General features: G+C 40.5%; 1 protein-coding gene across 6 annotated transcripts in view; it reads right to left on the bottom strand.

Moving 5' to 3' along the window:
- ATP8A1 (ATPase phospholipid transporting 8A1) overlaps nucleotides 1-20,769 on the bottom strand; it is a 232,249-nt gene that overhangs the window by 22,718 nt on the left and 188,762 nt on the right. For all 6 annotated transcript variants that reach the window (XM_047855524.1, XM_047855526.1, XM_047855525.1 and 3 more), the window contains 4 exons: nucleotides 20,165-20,243; nucleotides 14,889-14,950; nucleotides 11,660-11,716; nucleotides 10,625-10,732 (listed from right to left, as the gene is read on the bottom strand). In XM_047855524.1, coding sequence (XP_047711480.1) covers nucleotides 10,625-10,732; nucleotides 11,660-11,716; nucleotides 14,889-14,950; nucleotides 20,165-20,243 — 306 coding nt within the window. The remainder of the gene's footprint in view (nucleotides 1-10,624; nucleotides 10,733-11,659; nucleotides 11,717-14,888; nucleotides 14,951-20,164; nucleotides 20,244-20,769) is intronic.

Genomic DNA, 20,769 nt, shown 5'->3' with positions numbered 1-20,769 from the left:
GGGGCTACACATGTGGGATAGTGTAGCTCAAAACCTCCCTCTGATAAAACCCAAAGACAGAGGAATTCACATGCCAAGTTCCATGTTCTGGTGCTTATTACGGAGAAAGGTCTTTGATGTCTTATTTTAGCTGAAAAAAATTCTTGCAAATTTTCAATTATATCATATTATATTCGCGTCAAAATTTAAAATGTTTTTCACCCCTCGTAGTTTATTATTAGCATTTATCTATCACGCCCTCTGCCCCAAATCTTTATTCTATGGTTTCAGGTACTTTCTAGAACACTATGTATTTCATCCCAATGAAAAGCCATTTGCCATGGCTTAAAGTAATGATGTTGATGACACTTAAGGAGGTTTCTGTGACCGAGTCTTTGCTTAACTTTTCAACTCTAGCTCCAGACATTCTCTACCTTAGCAACCCCAAAGTCCTTCTTTGCTTGGGCTGCCCTTTCCTTGGAAAGTCTTTCTCCCCCTCTTCTGCTAGCCGCTGTGTATCCTGATCACAGTAATTAGCATCCATCATAATTACCTGTTGATCTGTTATTTTATCCACAAGGCTCAATCTCCCCAAGAGGACTCTCTTTTTTCACATAATGATCCACTGACACCCATTATAGATCGTGACACACAGGTACTCTGTAATTCTCAGTTGTATTGAGCTGACTTGGGCTCTTATATAGGATGAATTATTACTTTCTCCATAAAAACAGACAGAGCAGAACACCCAGAAAATAACTAAGGAGAAGGGTGTTTCAAATAAACTCCAGTATGTTTGCAATTATTCCCAGAAGCTCTTGCTTACTCAGAGACAAAGGAAACCCTTGGCTTGGAATATTCCAAATAAACAATCAAAACTCTTAGAAAATAGGCACATGGCTCCAAATCATAGACAAATATGCAAATTAGATACCAGCTCATAGCATTTATGCGCTTTCCCTCCCAGTGGACATTTCAGGATGGTTGGTGAGGGGCTCAAGCAGGAGCGATCACCCTGGGGGACTCAGAACCAATATTCCATCTAGCTGTATGATGCAAGCAGCAGACTTTGTATCTCCACCCTCTGGCAAAGGGAGTAATGAGAAAATAAACGATTAAGAAAGATGTTCGGAGGCAGGGCAGGAAGAGTTAGTTGGGACCTGAATTGATAAGTTAACTTTTTTAAAAAAGGAAAGTAAAATTTCACTCTATACACGTATATACTGAGAGCTGAACATGCAAAATAATCTTTCTGAAAAGGAATCAAGAGCGCTAGGATATATATGGCTCTGAAACTTTATTTTCTAGGGATCTAGTTCCCAGACAGTGAAAATAATTAAGAACAGAATTTGTTTTGTTTTAATCTTATTGTACTATTTAAAAAACTTAAAAGTACAAGAAAAACGAGAACAGAGTTAGTAACCAAATATTCTTTTTATTATGAGAGATAATTTAAAAATGTTATGATGTTCCTGGGGAAGTTGTGTAAGACAGGGTTCATTATCTCAGTGCTCAATCTGTTTACCTCTTCTATCATTCCTGCAGGTTTTTATAATTTTGTGATGGCTCTTTATCTCAAAAACCACCTCATAAAACATCAATCGTTTGATTACTAGTAATACAATCTGTGAAACATGCTGACCTATATTTCAGATTGTAGAAAATTATTTTCAAAAAATTTTAAATTCACTCTCCAGCTTTATTGAGACATAATTGACATGTGACATTATGTAAGTTTAAGGTGTATGATGTGTTGACTTGATACATTTATAAATTGCAAAATGGGTACCATTAGCATTAGCTAACACCTCCATCCTGTCACACAGTTAGCATCTCTTTTAGGAAATTATTTTTAAAAAACTCAAAAATTCAAAAAGCACTTTGCTATAAGAAAGACACAGAAAGGTTGTTAAATGGCTTAGGTTGAAAAATTACTGACTTTCATGGCAAAATTTTCTAGTTGTTCCCCAGTATATCCCCTCTCCCCTTCTTAGATGCAAACACTTGACTCTTGGCTGGACACTTTGTCCTCTAGCTCAGACTATATTCCTCTGGCTCTCTTGTTGCAGCTAGGTGTGGCCGTGTTACTAGTTCTTGGCCTGTGAGATCTAAGCGGAAATGTGGTGGGTGCTGTCTAGGAAACAGCATCAAAGATAAAAGGTTAATCTTTCTTCTTCTTCCCTTTCTTGTTGGCTGGAATGTTGGTAAAGTGGCTAGAGCTGAAGCAGCCACTTTGGACTATGAGGAAGTACACTAAGATTGGCCAGTGCAGCAAATACAAGAAAGCTGGTTCTTGATGATGGTGCAGCTGCCATACCAGCCTTGGACTGCCTGCCACCACTAAACTTCTTTTACATGAGAGAGAAATAACTTGCTATCATTTAATCCACCCTTTTTAATATCAAAAAAATATGCCATAACCATTGAGGAGGGCACTTGTTGGGATGAGCACCGGGTGTTGTATGTAAGTCAACCTGACAATAAACTATATTTAAAAAAAGCCATAAGATAACTTGGTATGGATGATACACGCTAGGAAGCTGAAGTGACAACATGGAACAAAGTAGCTTTTGACCACTCACTGATGATCTCTTTATCTTAAGATAAACAATCGTGTTCAGTTATGAGCTTTACTGAAGCAGATCATACAGTGACATTTGTGATTTCCTTTACGAGCATTTCTGATGGAATCCCAGGCCTGTTATCCAGAAACAAGCTGTGCTGGTCTCATGAGTGAGAATGCTGAGCTTGGGGGTGTGGTGATCTGCCCTCTGCCCATCTCACTGACTCCTTCCCACCCTCTCCACTCCAGCATTCCTGCCTCAGAGCATGGGCACCTTCTGTTCCTTCAGTCCTGAAATGCTGTTCTTTACGCACATATCATTTTGAGTTTCAGCTTAATCATTCCTTCTTCAAAAAGACCATTTTGGAGCAGCCATTAGAGTCCTTCCCTTTAGCATATTATCCTGTTTTCTTTCTATCACTTTGTGAAATCACCTTTAGTCACGCATTAACTGACTTAGTGATTATTTCTCCCTCCCATTCCCTGGTCCCTTCAATCTGCATGCTAATAGGGATCTGGCCTAATTAACTGATTACCTAGCCACAGTGCTTAGCACCCATTAAACACTCAACACACATTTATGGAATGAACGAATACAAGAAATGAATTGATTCCAGAGAACAGTCAGAGCTCTGCCACACTAACAGCAGGCTTTGTTCAGTTTCCTGTGGTTTGCTCACTGCCATGGCACTTTGGGTGTACCATATCATCTCTTACATTTATGATATCAGCACCCCATCATTAGCAAAGAGATTCTTTTTATCTTTTTAATGTTGATTTATTTTTGAGAGAGAGAGCGTGAGCGGGGGAGGGGCAGAGAGAGGGAGACACAGAATCTGAAGCAGGCTCCGGGCTCTGAGCCGTCAGCACAGAGCCCGACGTGGGGCCTGAACCCACGAACCATGAGATCATGACCTGAGTTGAAGTCGGACACTTAACCGACTGAGTCACCCAGGCGCCCCTCATTAGCAATGAGATTCTTAAGGGAAAGAACCAACTCCATTCATCTCTGCATCCTCCACTGCCTAATATGAAGCCTGGCATACATTAGTCACCCAATATACATTTGCCCTGCATTGTTGGAAAATATGCTGTACCTACAGAAAGCAATGCCAGTTCTCGTAAGGAGCCTAAGGAGAGCTCTAATTTCAACATGTCCTGATTTGCCATTAGAGTTGTCATATCCATAGCTCTCTTTGCTTCTTCATGTTTCTACGTAGGCTTCTCTCTACAAAATGGGCTTGGAAGTGGCTATGCAACCAGCTGCCTTAAGGACTGTGAAAGTCTGGCCTGTCTCATTTACCGTCAGGGGCATGAGGGCTGTTGACCAACGGCATGTTTTCCTGGATGGGCTTCCAACTGTTGGCTCACTGAAGAACATCTGAGAGAATTCGGTGTAGTTGTTCCCTCTAGTCTCCTTGGCTAAGCACAGTAACCTTGGATGAAGCTTCATCGTATCGTAACACTGCCCCACCCCATCGGCAAGGGCTGGTCTTGTGACCAATAAATCATTACATGCTATCTAGGTAATTAAAAGCTGATAGATGAATAAGGACTATTTCAACCAGGAAATTCCTCATATGTAAAGTAATTTATCGTGTCGGTAAAGTGGGCAATGGCACAATTTAGGAAAATCATAACACTAATGTTGTTTATTAATACCGTTCCTACAGGGGTGACACCAAAGAGTTCAACAAAGATTTTTATTGTTTTTCGGAGAGACTTTACCAACCTCAATCAAGAGATCTGAAATTCTGTAAAACACATGCTTGTTCCTTAACTTCAATTTCCTTCGGTAGTTTTATAGATCCCTTAGGCCAGGGAAAGCAGAACCAGACGGCGCTTGGGAGGACTTTACAGTGCGTGTCTGCAAAGCCATGATGAATTTAAAAGTTTTGCCGATACTAAGCTTCTGGTATTAATTGTGATATGAAACGATCCTCGATGTAGCTTCCTTTTCAGTTTTTAATCTGGTGTACTAACCATAGTGACTAAAATATTTTCTTCTGGAAATAAAAAAAAAAAAACCCCAAAACTCAGTAACATCATCTAGACAAGTCGGAAAAGCAGGCTAGCATATGTTTATATAACATAGCACTTCTCCCCAGGGTCTACCTTGCCCCATAAATTGTTGTACTGGTGTGAAAAAATACAAGTCAGGTCTGAAAAAAAAGTCCTTCTCTTAAATCACAACCATATTTGTGAAGAGGAAGACAGTGACATATTTAAAGTCACAGCCAAGCCTGTCGCACTATTTTCTTTTTATTTTTCCTTTCCTCAATAATTTCTCATCGTCGGATGTTCTACCTTTGCATCATCCACTGCCCCCACCCCGATATCAGCATTCGGTTGTAATAGTTAATATTTCAATATCTGTGGTACTGGAATACTTGTTAATCATTATCGTCGAATCTTTATTCTGGACAGAGATGTAGAATTACTGTAATGGAAACAAAGTGCAGAACTATAGGAAGGAATGTTCCCAAATGGGAACACCCTGCCACCAACTGAGAGCCACCCAATCTGGCTGTAGCTGGAGTGACTGAAGACTGCATTAAACTCTGAGATATTTGGGGAACAGATTTTTGGAACTTCACGCATGTAGAATGTGCTGAAGTAAGGGGGAAAGAAGTGATCCGATGGTGTGAAAAGAACCCTCGATCTGTGATAAATGAGTGTAGCTCTTGAGTACAGCTGAAGATAGAAATAATATATACAGACAACACATTCCTTACTTTACTGACCAGATGGAAGTCTTTTGACTGGTGGCACTGATAGGAAAAGGCATCTAACATCTTTAAAGTTGATGAGGCTGGCAGGAAAGGCCTTAGTGGAGATGGGAGAAGAAACATAAGAAGAAACAGAGAACGGTGTGTAAGGAGGTTAAGGGTACAGACTGTGTCTGAGTTCCAATCTCAGCTCACTCAAAGTTCTGTGACCTTGAGAACATTATGTAACCACCATGTATCTGTGAAATGTATAACACAACTTACCTCACCGGGTTGTGTTAAATGTTCATAGTGTTAAATGAGTGAAGGCATGGAAAGTGCTAGAACGGTGACTGGCCTTCAGTAAATGAGGACCTATTACCATCAGAGTGGCAACCGTACATTCTCTAATGATAATGGGATGATTGGGTTTTCAATTTTTTGTGTTTTAAAAAATGAGAATGGTATTATATATACTGGTATCACTGTTAAGAAGAGCCAAGAGTCTAGGTTATGAAATGAGATGGAATTTCTATAAATGTATTTAGGAAGTTAGGTAGGTGTTGAAAAGGGATAGTTAAAAATTTGGGGACTTTTTAAGAGAGATGGGCCAACTGAGGGAATTTTGTAATTGGCCAACTTAGGGAAACTGATGAGGGCCCCAGGTATCCCAGGAAACAGATAAATCAGAGAAATCAATGGAGTGCAGACAACATAGTTCCAGGAAGGAAAGAAAAAAAAAGACTTTCCCACTTGGGAGTAAGGAAGATCAAGGGCCCCAAAGGGAAGGTATTTCGATCCTTAGGATGTTAGCGGAAACCAGAATTTGAAAAGAAAACCTGGGGTAACTTCTCTAGGTCACTTGCTATTGTTTTGCTTACCACAAAGGTTTATTATCTGTGTTTAAATAAAACAAGGAATGCTTGAAATCAAACACAAGTGCCTGGAGAATATGGTATGTGCACAGTAAATGTTGGTTCCCTTCCCTTCTTAGTGTTGCAAGGATTTTCTTTCAACATGTTGAAAGATACAACTCTGTCTTCAGATGGGGCTGCAATGATGAACTAAGAATGTAGATTGGAAAGGACTATAAAATCCTGATCTATGTGTGAAGATGCATCAAGCTGAATATAGAAGCATGAGACCTGTACCTGTAAGTTGCCTAATTTGTGTACAATTTGCACCCCGAGATCCTGTTAACTAGAGCAAAATAGTCTGTGCCCTTGCAACATTTAAGATGTTCCTCTGGAGAGAACTGAGTGAAGACAAGCACATAGAGAATCTGAATCTTAGGAGTTGGAAGGCAGCCTTGGATGTGCAGATGATAGATTCTGCCTAAGAATCACTGGTGGCCCAGTGGCACAGAAAGGGTTTCCTCAATGAGCCCAGCATCCTATTCTGCCACTAGACGTCACTACACATTGGCTCTTTAGATGTTTTATTTGTGCTGAAATCTGCCTCTGTATCTTCTGTGCATCTCTGCTTTCTCATCTGTAGAGTGGTTACAACCCGTCTGCAGTGAGGATCCGGGGAACAGAGGACAAGCACTCCTAATGAAATTCACAGACAACACTATGGGGTCTGCCTTGGCTTCTTTCACTCTCACTCCTGCCATCTGGTCTGTCGGCAAACCCAACTGGCTCTACCTTTAATGGAGATTTGGAATCTGACAACTTGCACCACTGCTGTCCTCCTGACCCATGCCACTGTGATCTCCTGCCTGGGTTACTGTGATAACCTCTGCAAAGGTTTACAACACAGCAGCCATGGTCCTGCCATGAAAACCTAAGTCAGATCCAGTCACTTTGGCTCTTGATTTGGCCATAAGTAAAAGCCATAAGGCTGTATGGGAAACACGACTGAAATCTTGGCTCTTGGCCCTCCTTACCTGCTATAATTTTCTCTATAATACTTGTACTTGTCTATATGTTTCATTTAATTATTTGTCTGTCTTCTTCCACTAGAAAGGTGAGCTGAGAAGTACATGAGTTTTTGTCTGTTTTATTTCCTAATGAATCCAGTGTCTAGAACAGTGCCTGAATGATTGAAGGATCTCAACAAATAGTTGGTGTATTGACTGAATGAATGCATATAAAGTATTTAGAGAAGTTCCCTGGATACAGTGTTCAATACACTAAGTATTTAATATACACTAGGTATTATTTTTCCTAGATCTTGGTTGCCTTTTTGAATAAGTGCTCTGTCTTGCTGACGCCACACAGTGTATCACCATCCCCTAAAATATCACCTGGACCAGGATGGGCCAGTAGGGCTACTATTTTCAGTTCTAGGAATTCTGGACTATCCTGTGGGCTCTTATTATGCTTTTAGGCAACCAAACATGCATACATATTTAATTAATTATTTTGTTCTGGGAGAAACTGCTGCCACATCAATATAGGAAAGAACTGGGGTCCTTGGGTAGAGTCTTGGAATTAGACACTGAGACTTGGTAGGAGTTGCAACAGAAAGTTACTACACACCACACCACGAATCCTGTGGAGGAGCCTTAAATCTTGGGAGCTACCCCGGGCCCCGTGTTTCATTATGTGGATCACATAAAACATGTCAAGTTGAGGAATGCTAATATTTATACTTATCCTGATGTTATTTATAGTAATATATTACTATATGTAACACCCAATAATATATATGTAGTATATAATACCATTTTGCTATGAAAGTTAACAGATGAATAAATCTTATTCAAGATGGCTGGCCAATTATATATATATATATATATATATATATATATATATATATATATACACACACACACACACATATGTGTGTGTGTGTGTGTGTGTATAATTGGCCAGCCATCTTGAAAAAGATTTATTTATTCATCTGTTAACTTTCATAACAAAATGGTATTTTATATATATACACATATATATATATATATATATGGTATACATATATATGGTATTATATATATATATGCTGTGTATAAATATATGTATATATATATGTGGTATAATACATACAGGTATAGATATTGGTACATAAATAAATTTTTCATATATTTTCATGTTTGTATATATGTATGCTATGTATCTGGCTACACTCTTGACTGAAATATAGAATTTTAAGCTTAGAAAAACGTAAACCTAAGGGTAGTTGCTTCTTTCTGAAATTAAACTGGATTATAGTAGAACTAGTGACTCTCTACACATAATAAAAATGTTCAAAAACTGGGGCACTTGGGTGGCTCAGTTGGTTAATTGTCTGACTGCTGATTCCCACTCAAGTCATGATCTCATGGTTCATGAGTTCTAGCCCTGCGTCAGGCTCTATGTTGGCAGCATGGAGCCTGCTTGGGATTCTCTCTCTCTCCCTCTCTCTCTCTGCCCCTCCCTCACTTATGCTCGCTCTCTCAAAATAAATAAATAAACTTAAAAAAAAGTCCAAAAAATTGAGTATTGCTACAAATATTCTTGGGATCTAACCCTAGTGCCCAGGAAACAGTAAATGTAAATTCTCTGTCCCTGAGAATATGAGTGGCATTCTTGTTAAACTCTTTTTTGGCAGTTGCCATGAGGCTCATTTGCACACGTGCATACACACCCACACACACACACAGCAAAAGACTTTGTAAGCACTAACTACTATATAAATTTAAAGTATTCTTTTCTTTGAATAAATTCAACAGTCTTACAGTCAAGTCTACAGCTAAATTAATCCGTTTTTCATATTTTCAGTGGAGCCCCAGGTATTTAAACACTGTATTCAAAGAATCGGTAGTAATAACAAGAAAAAGAATCCCTATTAGCACTTCCCCCTGTATGTGAAGTGAAGAGAAACGTGATGGAGTACCGACATTCACTTCACTTTGAATTAAACACAGCATCACCGCAAATCTCAAGAGATGATATTAAGTTCTCTGTGTGGGTAATACCAGGAATTCTACAGGCAAGGGTAGAATTATATTTGGTTGGCAAAAAGCCAATCAAACTTCACACTTCTTTTAGAAGTAGGTGGTCAAAGACTCTGTTCTTGTCATCAAAGCTGTTGGCTACAGTGGCTTAAACTATCTGAATCTCAACATCTTCTGTGACATGCATTTTGAAGATAAAACATTAAGAAGTGAGGTAAAATGAGGTCTAATGAAAATGATATTGAATTGGAATTTTAACCTCAGGGAAAAGCAGGTCCGGTGAGACAGAGAACATCAAATAAAAACAAAGGACTGATTTTCCAAATGGTATCTTCAGACACACATAGTCTCTGATTTTACTTCTTCAGGAAAAAAGGACTCTAAGCAAGGTAAGCAGATGCATTCACAGCTTTCTGTTTTCCTCACAATACATGCTGTAAATTTTCCAGAGTTCATAGTACATGTTTCCAAAGAGGCCTTCACCTCTGGTGGAAGGAAGTACATGCTCCTTGATACGTCTGGTTTTGCTGTAATAGTATATAATACCTCTTTCTAATAAATTGAACCACAAAAATTTTTTTCAAACGTGTCTGCATTCTGCTAATTTATAAAAAGCAGGATGCTGTCAGATAAAATTTCATGAAAATGATCTATAAACCAGACTGTCAAAAGTGAAAGGTACTCAGGCAGTACTTAGGGGCAACAAATCCATGGAAACCACTGGAAATCTTTCCTGTGGCTGCAGGACAACAATGTACTGTAACAGAGCTCACATTTCCTTGATTTGCAAGTTACTGTGAGGTCACAGGAAATCCTGAAATGTTTTCCACATTTTCTTTTATACATTTTATGTCAAATTTCCTGCAATTGAAATCATAAACCCTCCTACTGCTGGAATCTCTTCTGAAGGAAAGGAGATCTTGTGACACTCCCCCATGAACACCTAATAACTCAATTCCTACCAGTGTAACCAGAACCTAAAAGACAGAATTGAAAATGGACTGTGATAAGGCTGAAACGTCAGATGCCCTAACTCGTTCAAAATGAAAACTAAACCAATCTCATTAAGACGACTCTAAAAGTGCATTTAATCTAGTGACGGTACACTTTTCCCTAGAATGAGAGATAACAGAAGAAATGACAGACTGTCCCAAAGACATCAGCTAACCATTTCTCCAAATCTCTGATTCAAAATGTATTTGTGGATTTATAGTCTAATTTTAAAATGGCATCTTCTAGATGGAGATTCTTAACATGAATAAAGCTCCTGACCACATTTTAGTGTTCCAGCTAGGCTTTTGAAAGGGTAAGTCAGATTTAAGTAGAATGTCCAAGTTTAAAATGTTCTCTCAAGATTTATCACTTGCAACTGTGGAAATTAAAAATAGCTTTTAAATGGCCAAATACTATTTTAATACAAATCCATGCCAAACAAGGTTCGTTAATGAACACCAATTTTTAAGATTAGTTGGATTGGGAGTTATCAGGACACATTACCTCTCCTGACATATCAGGGGCCATCGGAACAGCAGGCCACAGAGATGAGTAGATTCCAAAAAACACCACCCAGAGTACGATGCTGCCCCAAATCGCAATATGGCTGAACTGTGAAGGAAGAGAATCTGAGTCACGAGACTTTTAGGTAGGCCGGCTCCACAAACACTAATGAAGCTTTCACAAATTCCCTTATTAATTTTATACTACATCCATCAAATAGTATCTATAGGAATTTCTAAATAATGATGTGGGCGTGTTTAACTAGATCCTTCATCAGGGCTAATGCTAATGTCTTCCAACCATGGCTAGGATGTTTGTGCTACTGGCATTTAGAAGTGTTCCGTCTCTGTCTCCTTTGGGGGCTTTCTCCTCCAAATCTCCTCTTTTTCATCTGCTGCCATGTTTAACCTCCTTTGTTTTCACTTTGCATGCTGTCTCTGGGAGAAGTTAGACACGTGGGAGAATGCTACCTGTATGTTGATGACGGTCAGCTCCACATTTCTTGTGCCCATCTTTCTCCTGAACATCAAACTTTCATTTCTTTTTGCTTCTTGGGTCTCTCTACCTGGATACCGCAAAACTAATGTTCTAAACTGGAACGTGTTTTTACCCAAACTGGGTATTTACAAATATCTGAGGACAAATTTTTGCTAATATTGCTGGTCTTCATAATCATTTTCCAGCAGGTTTTCCGCCAAATGCATCTTGCGACACATTCTACTAAGAAAAGACTCTTAGTCAAATAAGTTTGGAAGCCTCTCTCCTTCCTGGGATATTCACAATACACAATAATATATTAAAGGCTCTGACACTCTTGTGGTCAATAAACCTACTTCAGTTTTCTTTATTCACTGTTTCCAAATCAGACAAACTAGAATCCCCAGTTCTCCTCCTTCCACCCAAGACCCCTCACGATGAACAAACTGTGGGACCAGGGAACAGGGATACGTAAAATTAGTATAAAGAACAACAATGTTCACAGTTAACACCTAAGTAAACGGGAAATGCCTTGGTTGTGGATAGAGACACTCTTACCCATGTCCAATATGAGGTCTCCAATCCAGCTTTCAAACACACGGTTATCACCACAAACTAAGACAGAAGGGAAAATGTTATTTTATTTCATAAATGTGACAGTTCCAATGATTGAAGTGAGGTTTATAAAGACTAAGTATTACACTGTGAATTAGACTATGGGACTGGTAGATGATTCACAGCTTGCCTTGTATGTCCACCAAGCAAAGAAATAGGTGGGCTATCTGCACATGGTGGCCGTGGCCACTCAGAACCGCCCATTAGCAGCATCACACTCCTGCCACCATCCCTGCTCTCCTCACCTGCACAGCCTCACGGTCCATCCACGAGGTTTGTGCCTGCCGTTTCCTGTACAATTCGTGAACGGTGAATGCAAACCTGCGGTAACTTGGATTCAAGTGTGCTTTAATTTGATTTTAGGGGTGCCTGGGTGGCTCGGTTGAGCTTCCGACTTTGGCTCAGGTCATGATCTCACAGTCTGTGAGTTCGAGCCCCACGTCGGGCTCTGTGCTGACTGCTTGCTCAGAGCCTGGAGTCTGTTTCAGATTCTGTGTCTCCCTCTCTCTCTGACCCTCCCCTGTTCATGCTCTCTCTCTGTCTCAAAAATAAATAAACATTAAAAAAATTTTTTTATTTTATATAATCTGTAATGGGGTGCCTAAGGTGGCTCAGTCGGTTAAGCGACCGACTCTTGATCTTGGCTCAGGTCATGATCTCACGGTTCGTGAGTTCGAGCCCCACATTGGGCTCTGCGCCGACAGTGCTGAGCCTGCTTGGGATTCTCTCTCTTCCTCTCTCACTGTCCTTCCCGTGCTCTCTCCCGTGCTCTCTCTCTCTCAAAATAAGTAAAATAAAGTTAAAAACTTTTTAAAAACATTAAAGAAATATCATCTATGAGACTTAAAGCCTCTACTTTCCGAACTTAAGAGATAAATTCTAAAAGTAATATAACTGGCTGTTTAGAAATTTGAACACTTACTCTGTAACTCTACTTACTTAAAAACCCTACCGATTAGGATATAAAAGCCTGTTATGCCCTCCGTGATGCACACACCCGTTATTGACTCTGCTACTAACTCTGCAGTAAGGGAACCTGCTGTAATGAACTGTCCTGTGTTTTTGATAGGGTGGCTCAAAGGTTAACTGGACATGCCCTGCAGTCACGCTACTTGTGCTCAATGCGCCACCATTTATTAGGCAGTTTGGTCAAGGCACGAGGCAAGTTACTTGACATGTGTGTTTCCGCTCCTTCACCTGTAAACTGGGACTGATGTAGGTCACCTCCCTCACAGGGGTGTGGGTATAAAACACTAGGACCAGTGCTTGGCGCTGAACTGTTATCTGCTATTATCTTTTTATAATTAAAAATGAAGTTCTAAGGGGCGCCCGGGGGGCTCAGTTGGTTGAGCGTCCGACTTCATTCAGCTCAGGTCATGATCTCACGGTTCGTGGGTTCGAGCCCCACGTCGGGCTCTGTGCTGACAGCTCAGAGCGTGGAGCCTGCCTCGGATTCTGTCTCTGTCTCTTTCTCTGCCCCTCCCCTGCTCACACTCTATCTCCCTCTCTCAAAAATGAAAACAGTAAAAAAATTTAAAAAGTATAAAAAAAAAAGTTTCAAAACCTGTCAGTAGTCAAAGGGATTCTGGGCACTGAAGGCGGTGGCAGTGTGACACCAGCCTCGCACGGGTGGTCAGGGCACGCTTGCTAGCTCTGTGTTTCAGGCACTTTCAGGGTTTGCAAATGACATTAGGGGCTTCCCCGTGGGGTCATAAAGCCAGGTTCAAGTGAAGCGTTTGGGTCTTCTCAGCAAGATATCTAACGGCAATTTAGGATTAATATCTGTAGAAATAAAACTCTTAAAATGTAAGTGCTCATTAACAAACCCTATAAAAGTTCAAAACTAAGAGGCGTAGGTTGACATAAGAAAAACGCCTTCCTGAGACCTGAGTGCCTGAATGTGTCCCTAAAACACATCCATGATACATCCTCCGATTAATTTCTAAACGTACTCTATCAAGTAGTTACTTATTTGTTTTGGCACCCACGCTGCATGAGACCAAGTCATCAGTGCCCCTGACCCGACACACTTTCTCTCTCTGTCACTACTTCAGTTGGTTGATGTCAATGGAAAGAAGACCTCTGGAAAAAACTTAATCCCTCTGTTACTTACTGGCCTTAACATCCTATCACTCGGTAACTTAAACACTTGATATTTAAGCATCATAATATAGTTTTTCTACCAACTGAACTGGCCACACTGACAGCCACTTAGTATTTGGAGCAGCACACTGCCTTCATCAGGGGGTCATGGACAGGGACACAGGATTAGAGAGGAGGGAATGCTGGTCTGAGAATTCAGAGTTGAAGGTGAGTAGAAAACTTACCAGACACCAACCACGTGACCTCGGGCATTAGCAGTCAAGTAATAGTTTTGACTTTTAAGGTTAAAGTGGTTTTAAAACATTTTTTGGACCTTTATGGCAGGAACGGGATTGCACACGTCTGCGTCCTCCATAAGTGTTTGGATAGTGACTTAACACAGTGGGTTCCATGCCTTGTGTGGATGAAATGTCCCCAAAGAGTGATTCCTCTCCCATTTCAGTCATCATGAGACTCTAGAATAATTACTGGTTAAATACCCAAGAACAGTATGATAATATTGGCCATAAATTCAGGAAAGCCAAAAAAAAAAAAAAATTAAGGGCAGTAAAATAAAAATGAGGAAAAAGAGACAAGGAAGAGAAAAAGGGCAAATGGGGGGCACTAAGTGTAAAGAGGGAATACTGGAAACAATAGCAACCAAAGTCTTATAAAGTCAGTGAGCCTAAATGACACATTAAGAACCTAATATAAAAAAACCTCTTAATAGTCAAAACATCTATTTTCATTTTTATTTAGATTATTATTTTTTAATTGATTTATCCTTGAAAGAGAGAGAGAAGGAAAGAGCACACAAAAGTGGGAGAGGGGCAGAGAGACAGGGAGAGAGACAGTCCAAGCAGGCTCCACACTGTCAGTGCAGAGCCCTTCACGCGGCTCAATCCCATGAACTGCGACATCACGACCTGAGCCAAAATCAAGAGCCAGATGCTTAACCAGCTGAGCTACCCAGGTGCCCCTCATCTTATTTCTTTTTTAAGGGGAAGTGTAAACAACTCTAAATCCAGCAGTACACACAGTTAAAAGGATTTGATTTGATATACAAACTAGGCAAATGTTCTGCACTCACCGTGTAAACAAAGTTTCCCAACAGCAGATAATCAGAGGTTTTCCCATTTCCAAATACGGTACCTGTATGACAGGAAAAGAGGCTTGTTAGAAATGAAAATGAGGTCCTTTCAGAATCCTTTCAAATATAAATCAATTTACATGTGTTAAACAAAAGAAGGGGAACCAAGTGGCACACAATAGAGCCAGCAACTAGCGAATTAAAAAAAATTGTAAGAAGTCTCACAAAGTCGCTATGAATGTGGGTCACAAAGTGAAAACAATTTTTCCAAAAGCCAACATGAAGGAGGAAAACCAACTTGTTAACCAATTCTTAGGATCCATGAGATGGGGAAAAAAAATCGAACTAAGTATTAAGCAAAGCCTAATGTTATGGACATTGAGACAGGAAAGCATCCCGAACCCTTAATAAAGAACTCTGTTAACAATATAGATGAAGGTTTTAGGGAAGCTTCGTACTTTCTCTTCATAAAGTTGTTGGCATTGGTCCAAAAGAGATTCATAAATGCAGCTCACAGAAGACTGAGGGCACCAATATGATTCCAGGCATATAGCTCTTGGAAGGTCTGGCTGAATTTAGGGGCATATTTTAAAGTATTTCGTTATTCCAGAAATGACTGACTAACGTGGCTTTAGATGAAGGGAGTGGTAGCTAACAAAGAAAAATGATTACTGTTAAAAAAATTAAAGAAATAAAAATAAATGAATAATCATATCATTGGCACCACGGAAAAATGTAAAACTCATGGCATAGGCAATACGATATCCTATTTATACAAATAGGCAACAATTTATTCAAAGTCTCACATGCAAGGACAAAATATTTTAACGTATGGGATGAACCAGGCAGAGTGGCACTGGTATGAAAAGAAGGAATAATCAGGTGAGTTTGGGCGACACAGACTGGGGCTTGGTTCTGTGACTAATTGTATCACGTTGGTGTATAATCAATCTCCAGCCAACTCAGTTTCTTCACTTAAAAGATGGAGTGAAACGAACCACCCTGGAGGAGTTTTGAGATTAAAATGAGGCGTCATATGTAAGGCACCAAGCACAGTGTCAGTACTGGGAGCATGTGGTAGGGGCTCCATGATGTGGCTCTACCCTCTCTAAAGTTTTTGGTTACAAGTAGTCAGGAAGGGTTGCTTAATGGCTTGGCAATAGAGAGGACTCCTCTCTGTGGGGGTATTCCATGATTAGGGATATAGGAGCTGACGTGCTATGTCTTATGAGTACATTGTGGACAAACTTGTAAGTGTCTGCAATTAACCTGCAAATTTCCATACAACCAAATTAACATACTCATAAATCTATAAAATAACTGAAAGTGTCTTATGATCACTTCCTGTTTTCCACGCATTTACACAGGTCCCTTAACCAAAATATATAAGTTATCAAAAATGATCACATTTGGGTCCAAGTAATAAGCTTTCTGGTCACGACTGGTTCATCATGAAGAAGCCGAAGATTCATTTGAAGATCACATTGAGAAAAAAAATTAAGAGCCTATTGTGGGGTTTGTTGGATTCAGCATTTGGATCATTCAGGCAAATCATTCGTTCTCATGCTTTCTCATCTCTAGACTCCTTTGCACTTAAAAATTATTGAGGATCCCCCAAAGCTTTTGTTCGTGTGGTTTATATCTATCGGTGTTTACTAAGTTAGAAATTCAGGCAGAATATTTAAAAATACGTATTGATTTATCTAAAAATAATAGTAATAAACACAATACATACAATATAAACAGATTTTTATAAACAATATTCCCAGAAACAGAGCAGGTTAGTGAGAAAATTGGGCACTGTTTCATAATCTAATCTAATGTCTTGCTTAATGGAAGGCAGCTGGATTCTCATATTGTTCTGGTTGAAATATATGAGGGAACTTCAACTTCACGGAGAGATGGAGTCATAGAGGAGTGTTTTAAGAATCTTCTCTAACGATATTCTTTGATACTACATCAAAACTCAACAAGTAGTTTCGTGAAGGTTACACGTGGAACCTGAAACTGTATCAGTGAGCTTTCAGTGCTCTAATTACAGTAAGATCGGTGGTTCCACTTGACATTTTGAGTGGATCTTCAACCCAGGCAGGATTCTGCAGCCTCTTGAAAGTAGCTGGTTCAGGTCAGAACTCGCATGGCGCATAGGGCACTCTGCCCGGTTCAAGTCTCACTGGTGCGCAGCACAACGGCTTTCTGCTCCCTTCCCGTTTCGTCACACAGAATATTAATAAGACGTGCACCAGGTTTCAGGATTTAACAAAGGTATCGGTTTTACAGCTTCTTCAAGGGCATTCTTAAGCGAAACTGGCTTCTGTTGTTGTTTTTTAATGTGGGTGCCTGGCAGGGAAGAATACCACTGCCCAGTGGTCCGGTGGTACCACTATGCGTGCTAAGGTATCAGCAATTTTACCCACCTTGCTTTTGTATCAACCGTGAAAAAAGAAAAATCACGTCTGGATAATACGATAAAAATTTTGAAATTTTGACCTCGGGTAGCCCAAAAAGGTCAGGGGTATTTATAGGTATCTATAGGCCATACTGTGAGAAGTAAAGAAATGAATATTTTGCTGTACTTTCTATAGCCTTACATTTCTTGTGTACCTCATCCTTTCAAGAGCTACAAAAACAAAAACAAAACCCCAAATCTAAAACCTCTCCTTATTTAAAAATTAAAAATAAGGCAAAAAAACCCACAACAAACCCCTCAACATTAGAATGTTACAAGGTAATTTATGCCAGATGCCATTCATGTCGTAAGAAGAGAAAGCACGCATGCCCTTGACTGGGCTAGGTCTACAGGTGGCACCCTTTTTATCAACTGCCTCTGCTGACAGTAGCTGGCTCGGGCAGTTTCTGGGAAACTGTGAACATGCAAAGGGAGTCCTAGGATCTGTTCGCCAGGAGGTGGAGTTACCTGGGAATTCCTTTCAAACTCTGTCACTGTTCAGGTGTTTTTAGATGCTACTCGACTTGAGATACTTTGGATATCGAATTTCTTTTTTCTAATTTACAATGCTGAAATATCAAGAGATGGCCATGTGTAGTCTTTCATACCTATATTGATTTTGCAATCTGAAAATAAGGTTTACGTAGGGAAGTTGTCTAAGGTCCCACATCGTACCCTACATCTCAATGTCCCACGGCTCCAAAGAGTGGAAGCAATCTAAATGTCCGTCAGCGGAAGAATGGATACGCAAAACATGGGAAATCCATACAACGGAGCATCATTCAGCTGTAAGAGGTGAAGTACTGATTCATGCTGCAACTTGAACCAAGGCCACATATTACGCGATTCCATTCTTCCGAAACGTCCAGAACAGGCAAACCCACAGACAGCAGTGAGTGGCTCCCAGGGGCTGGGGGGGAGAAGCGATAGGGAGTAACTGCTAACGGGTATGGGGCTTCTTTAGGGGGTGATGGGAATGTTCTGGTATTAGACAGTGGTGAATTTGGGCAATTCTGTGAATATACTAAAAAACGCTGAATTGTACAATTTAAAAGGTGAATTTTATGGCATGTGAATTATTATCTCAAGAAAAAAAAAATCCATTCTGGTTCTCCTGGCCCATCTGGGTCAAGAGGCTATACTCTAATTGGATTTTCTTACCACTCATTTCCATGGCTTAGAAAATGAGAACTATTTAGTGTACTGGCAGGGAAATTAACAAAGAAATGAGATGAAAAATCTCTGATTCAGACATGAAGCCCTCACCCTCCCTGTAACATTCACCCCATATGTGCCACGTGCTCCCATGAAGGGACAGTTCACTAACTAGGTATTGTTTTAAACACTGCAAGTACAACACTGAACCACACGGGAATCCCTTCTGGAACTCTGATTTTTTAATTTTTTAAAATTTATTTATCTTTGAGAGGCAGAGAGAGAGAGACAGAGAGAGAGAGAAAGTAGGGGAAGGGCAGACAGAGAGGAGGACACAGAATCTGAAGCAGGCTCCAGGCTCTGAGCAAGCGGTCAGCACAGAGCCCAATGCGGGACTCCAACCCACGAACCATGAGATCATGACCTGAGCCAAAGTGGGACACTTGACTGACTGAGGCACCCAGGCGCTCCTGGAACTCTCATTCTAACTAAGGAGAAAGACAATAAAAAGTGAGCAAATATGTCACACCCTGGTAGTCAAAGACCTCACGAAGAGGACAGAGGATAATGAGGAGGAGCAGAAGCAGAGAAGGCAGTGTTGGTGGCTCTCTGGCAGCCCAGGCCTGAGGCATGGAGGGAGAGAACCCGCTGGAATATCTGGAGGACGAAGTCAGCAGTGCATCCAAGCGGCAGGCTGGGGCCCCGCGGCCAGGAAAGCAGGGAAGACACAGGTGGAGGAGTTAACCCCCGTGAGGGCTGTGCATTTCGTTCTAAACTCGACAGAAGTCTGTGGGTTTGTGAAGAGCGAGGCACCTGGTCCATGTCCCTTTTACCAGGACCACCTTGCCTGTGGAGAACAGGGCGTAGGCGGGCAAGAAGGGGCCGTATGCTGGCTCTTCTATTGCCAATCGTTAACTCACAGCTGGCGGGGGAAGGCCTGCACTTCTAAAGGACGGACAGACCTGGGGTGGGGTAGGTGTCGTGTTTTCAATGCCTGTAGTTTGGGGGCAGAGGCCCCCAGCGGCCGGCTGCCTTCCTCGGGATCTCCAGCAAGGTCTGCTCCGGGGGACACGGCAGTACCCGCTCGGGAGTCACAGGGATCGCTTTCTAAAGTGGCTACTTTATCATTTTTATGTGCAGAGGCGATTCACCATCATCCTCTCTCTCAGGACTGATGGAATAAAGTCACTCCCTCAAAACAAGCAGAGGAAAAGCTTACACTCCAAGATGACCATAAAAACATATTAAAAATCTCATTCAAGATGTCGGCTCACGTCGACTTGAAAACACGAGCGTGTCTTAGTCAGGTTCAGTATAAAGGGCTTGGTACAAGCCTCGCAGGTATAATAAATGGACTACATAAAATATTAGCACTACTGTCTTCAAGCTCTACATCAATGGAGGAAAAAAAGAGCCCTAAAATTTAACTCTCTGCAAGTTTGGAAAACATGAGAAGTGGAGAAGAAAGGCTTTGCATATATTAAATCACTTTGCTCCCAAAGGAATAATAAAAATCTTTAAAGTGTGTACAGTTTTTGGATGCATGTATTTTAAGTTAAGGAAAACAGCATAAAATCAAACACTGCTATAATTTTTAACATATATTGACATTGAGTTATTTTTCTAAAAACGTAAAAAGTCATCTCTTAGCATTCATATCCTTTCTACTCACCATACTGAAGGGCTTTTAGTGGAAACCAAAACAGAATAACTGAGTGGAAGAGGCCATTTAAACAATGAACCCAGAAAACCTGAGGGAAAACAAAAATCCATGAGAACCATTTGCGATAAACTAGCTCTGTGAACTCTGACCTTTCTTTTTATCTGTGAGCTAGATTCACAAAACGTGTTTCTGTCGGGCCACCACTGTGCATTAATAGAACTGACAGACACTTTCTGCCTCTTAGACCTTCATGGGTCATTTATTTATTTTTATGTTTCTCAAAATGTTTTTTCAGCTTCACTGAAATTTTTTCTGCTTTCTGAAAGCCAAGTATTAAAAGTTTAAATTTCTTCCTGCAAAGGAAAATAATATTTAAAAGACATGTAGATCCTGAAATTCTTTAGGTGCGACTGTTTTCATAATTCCAGAAGAACAGACTTTTGAAAAGACTGTAATTTGGTGAAATCCCTACTTTCTCTTTCCCATGTGCAGTACAAGTGTACATGCTTCAATGGTAAGGATGTAATGCATCCTTTCTCTCCCCCCACCTCTCTCTCTACACACACTACATGCTAGAAATAACAGGTACACCACTTGTGTAATTCTTTACCGCA

The sequence above is a fragment of the Prionailurus viverrinus genome, chromosome B1 (genome assembly GCF_022837055.1).
Source record: "Prionailurus viverrinus isolate Anna chromosome B1, UM_Priviv_1.0, whole genome shotgun sequence".
Lineage (NCBI taxonomy): Eukaryota > Metazoa > Chordata > Mammalia > Carnivora > Felidae > Prionailurus > Prionailurus viverrinus.
Note: the sequence above shows the minus strand (reverse complement) of the source record. Positions and strands in the feature narration are given on the sequence as shown.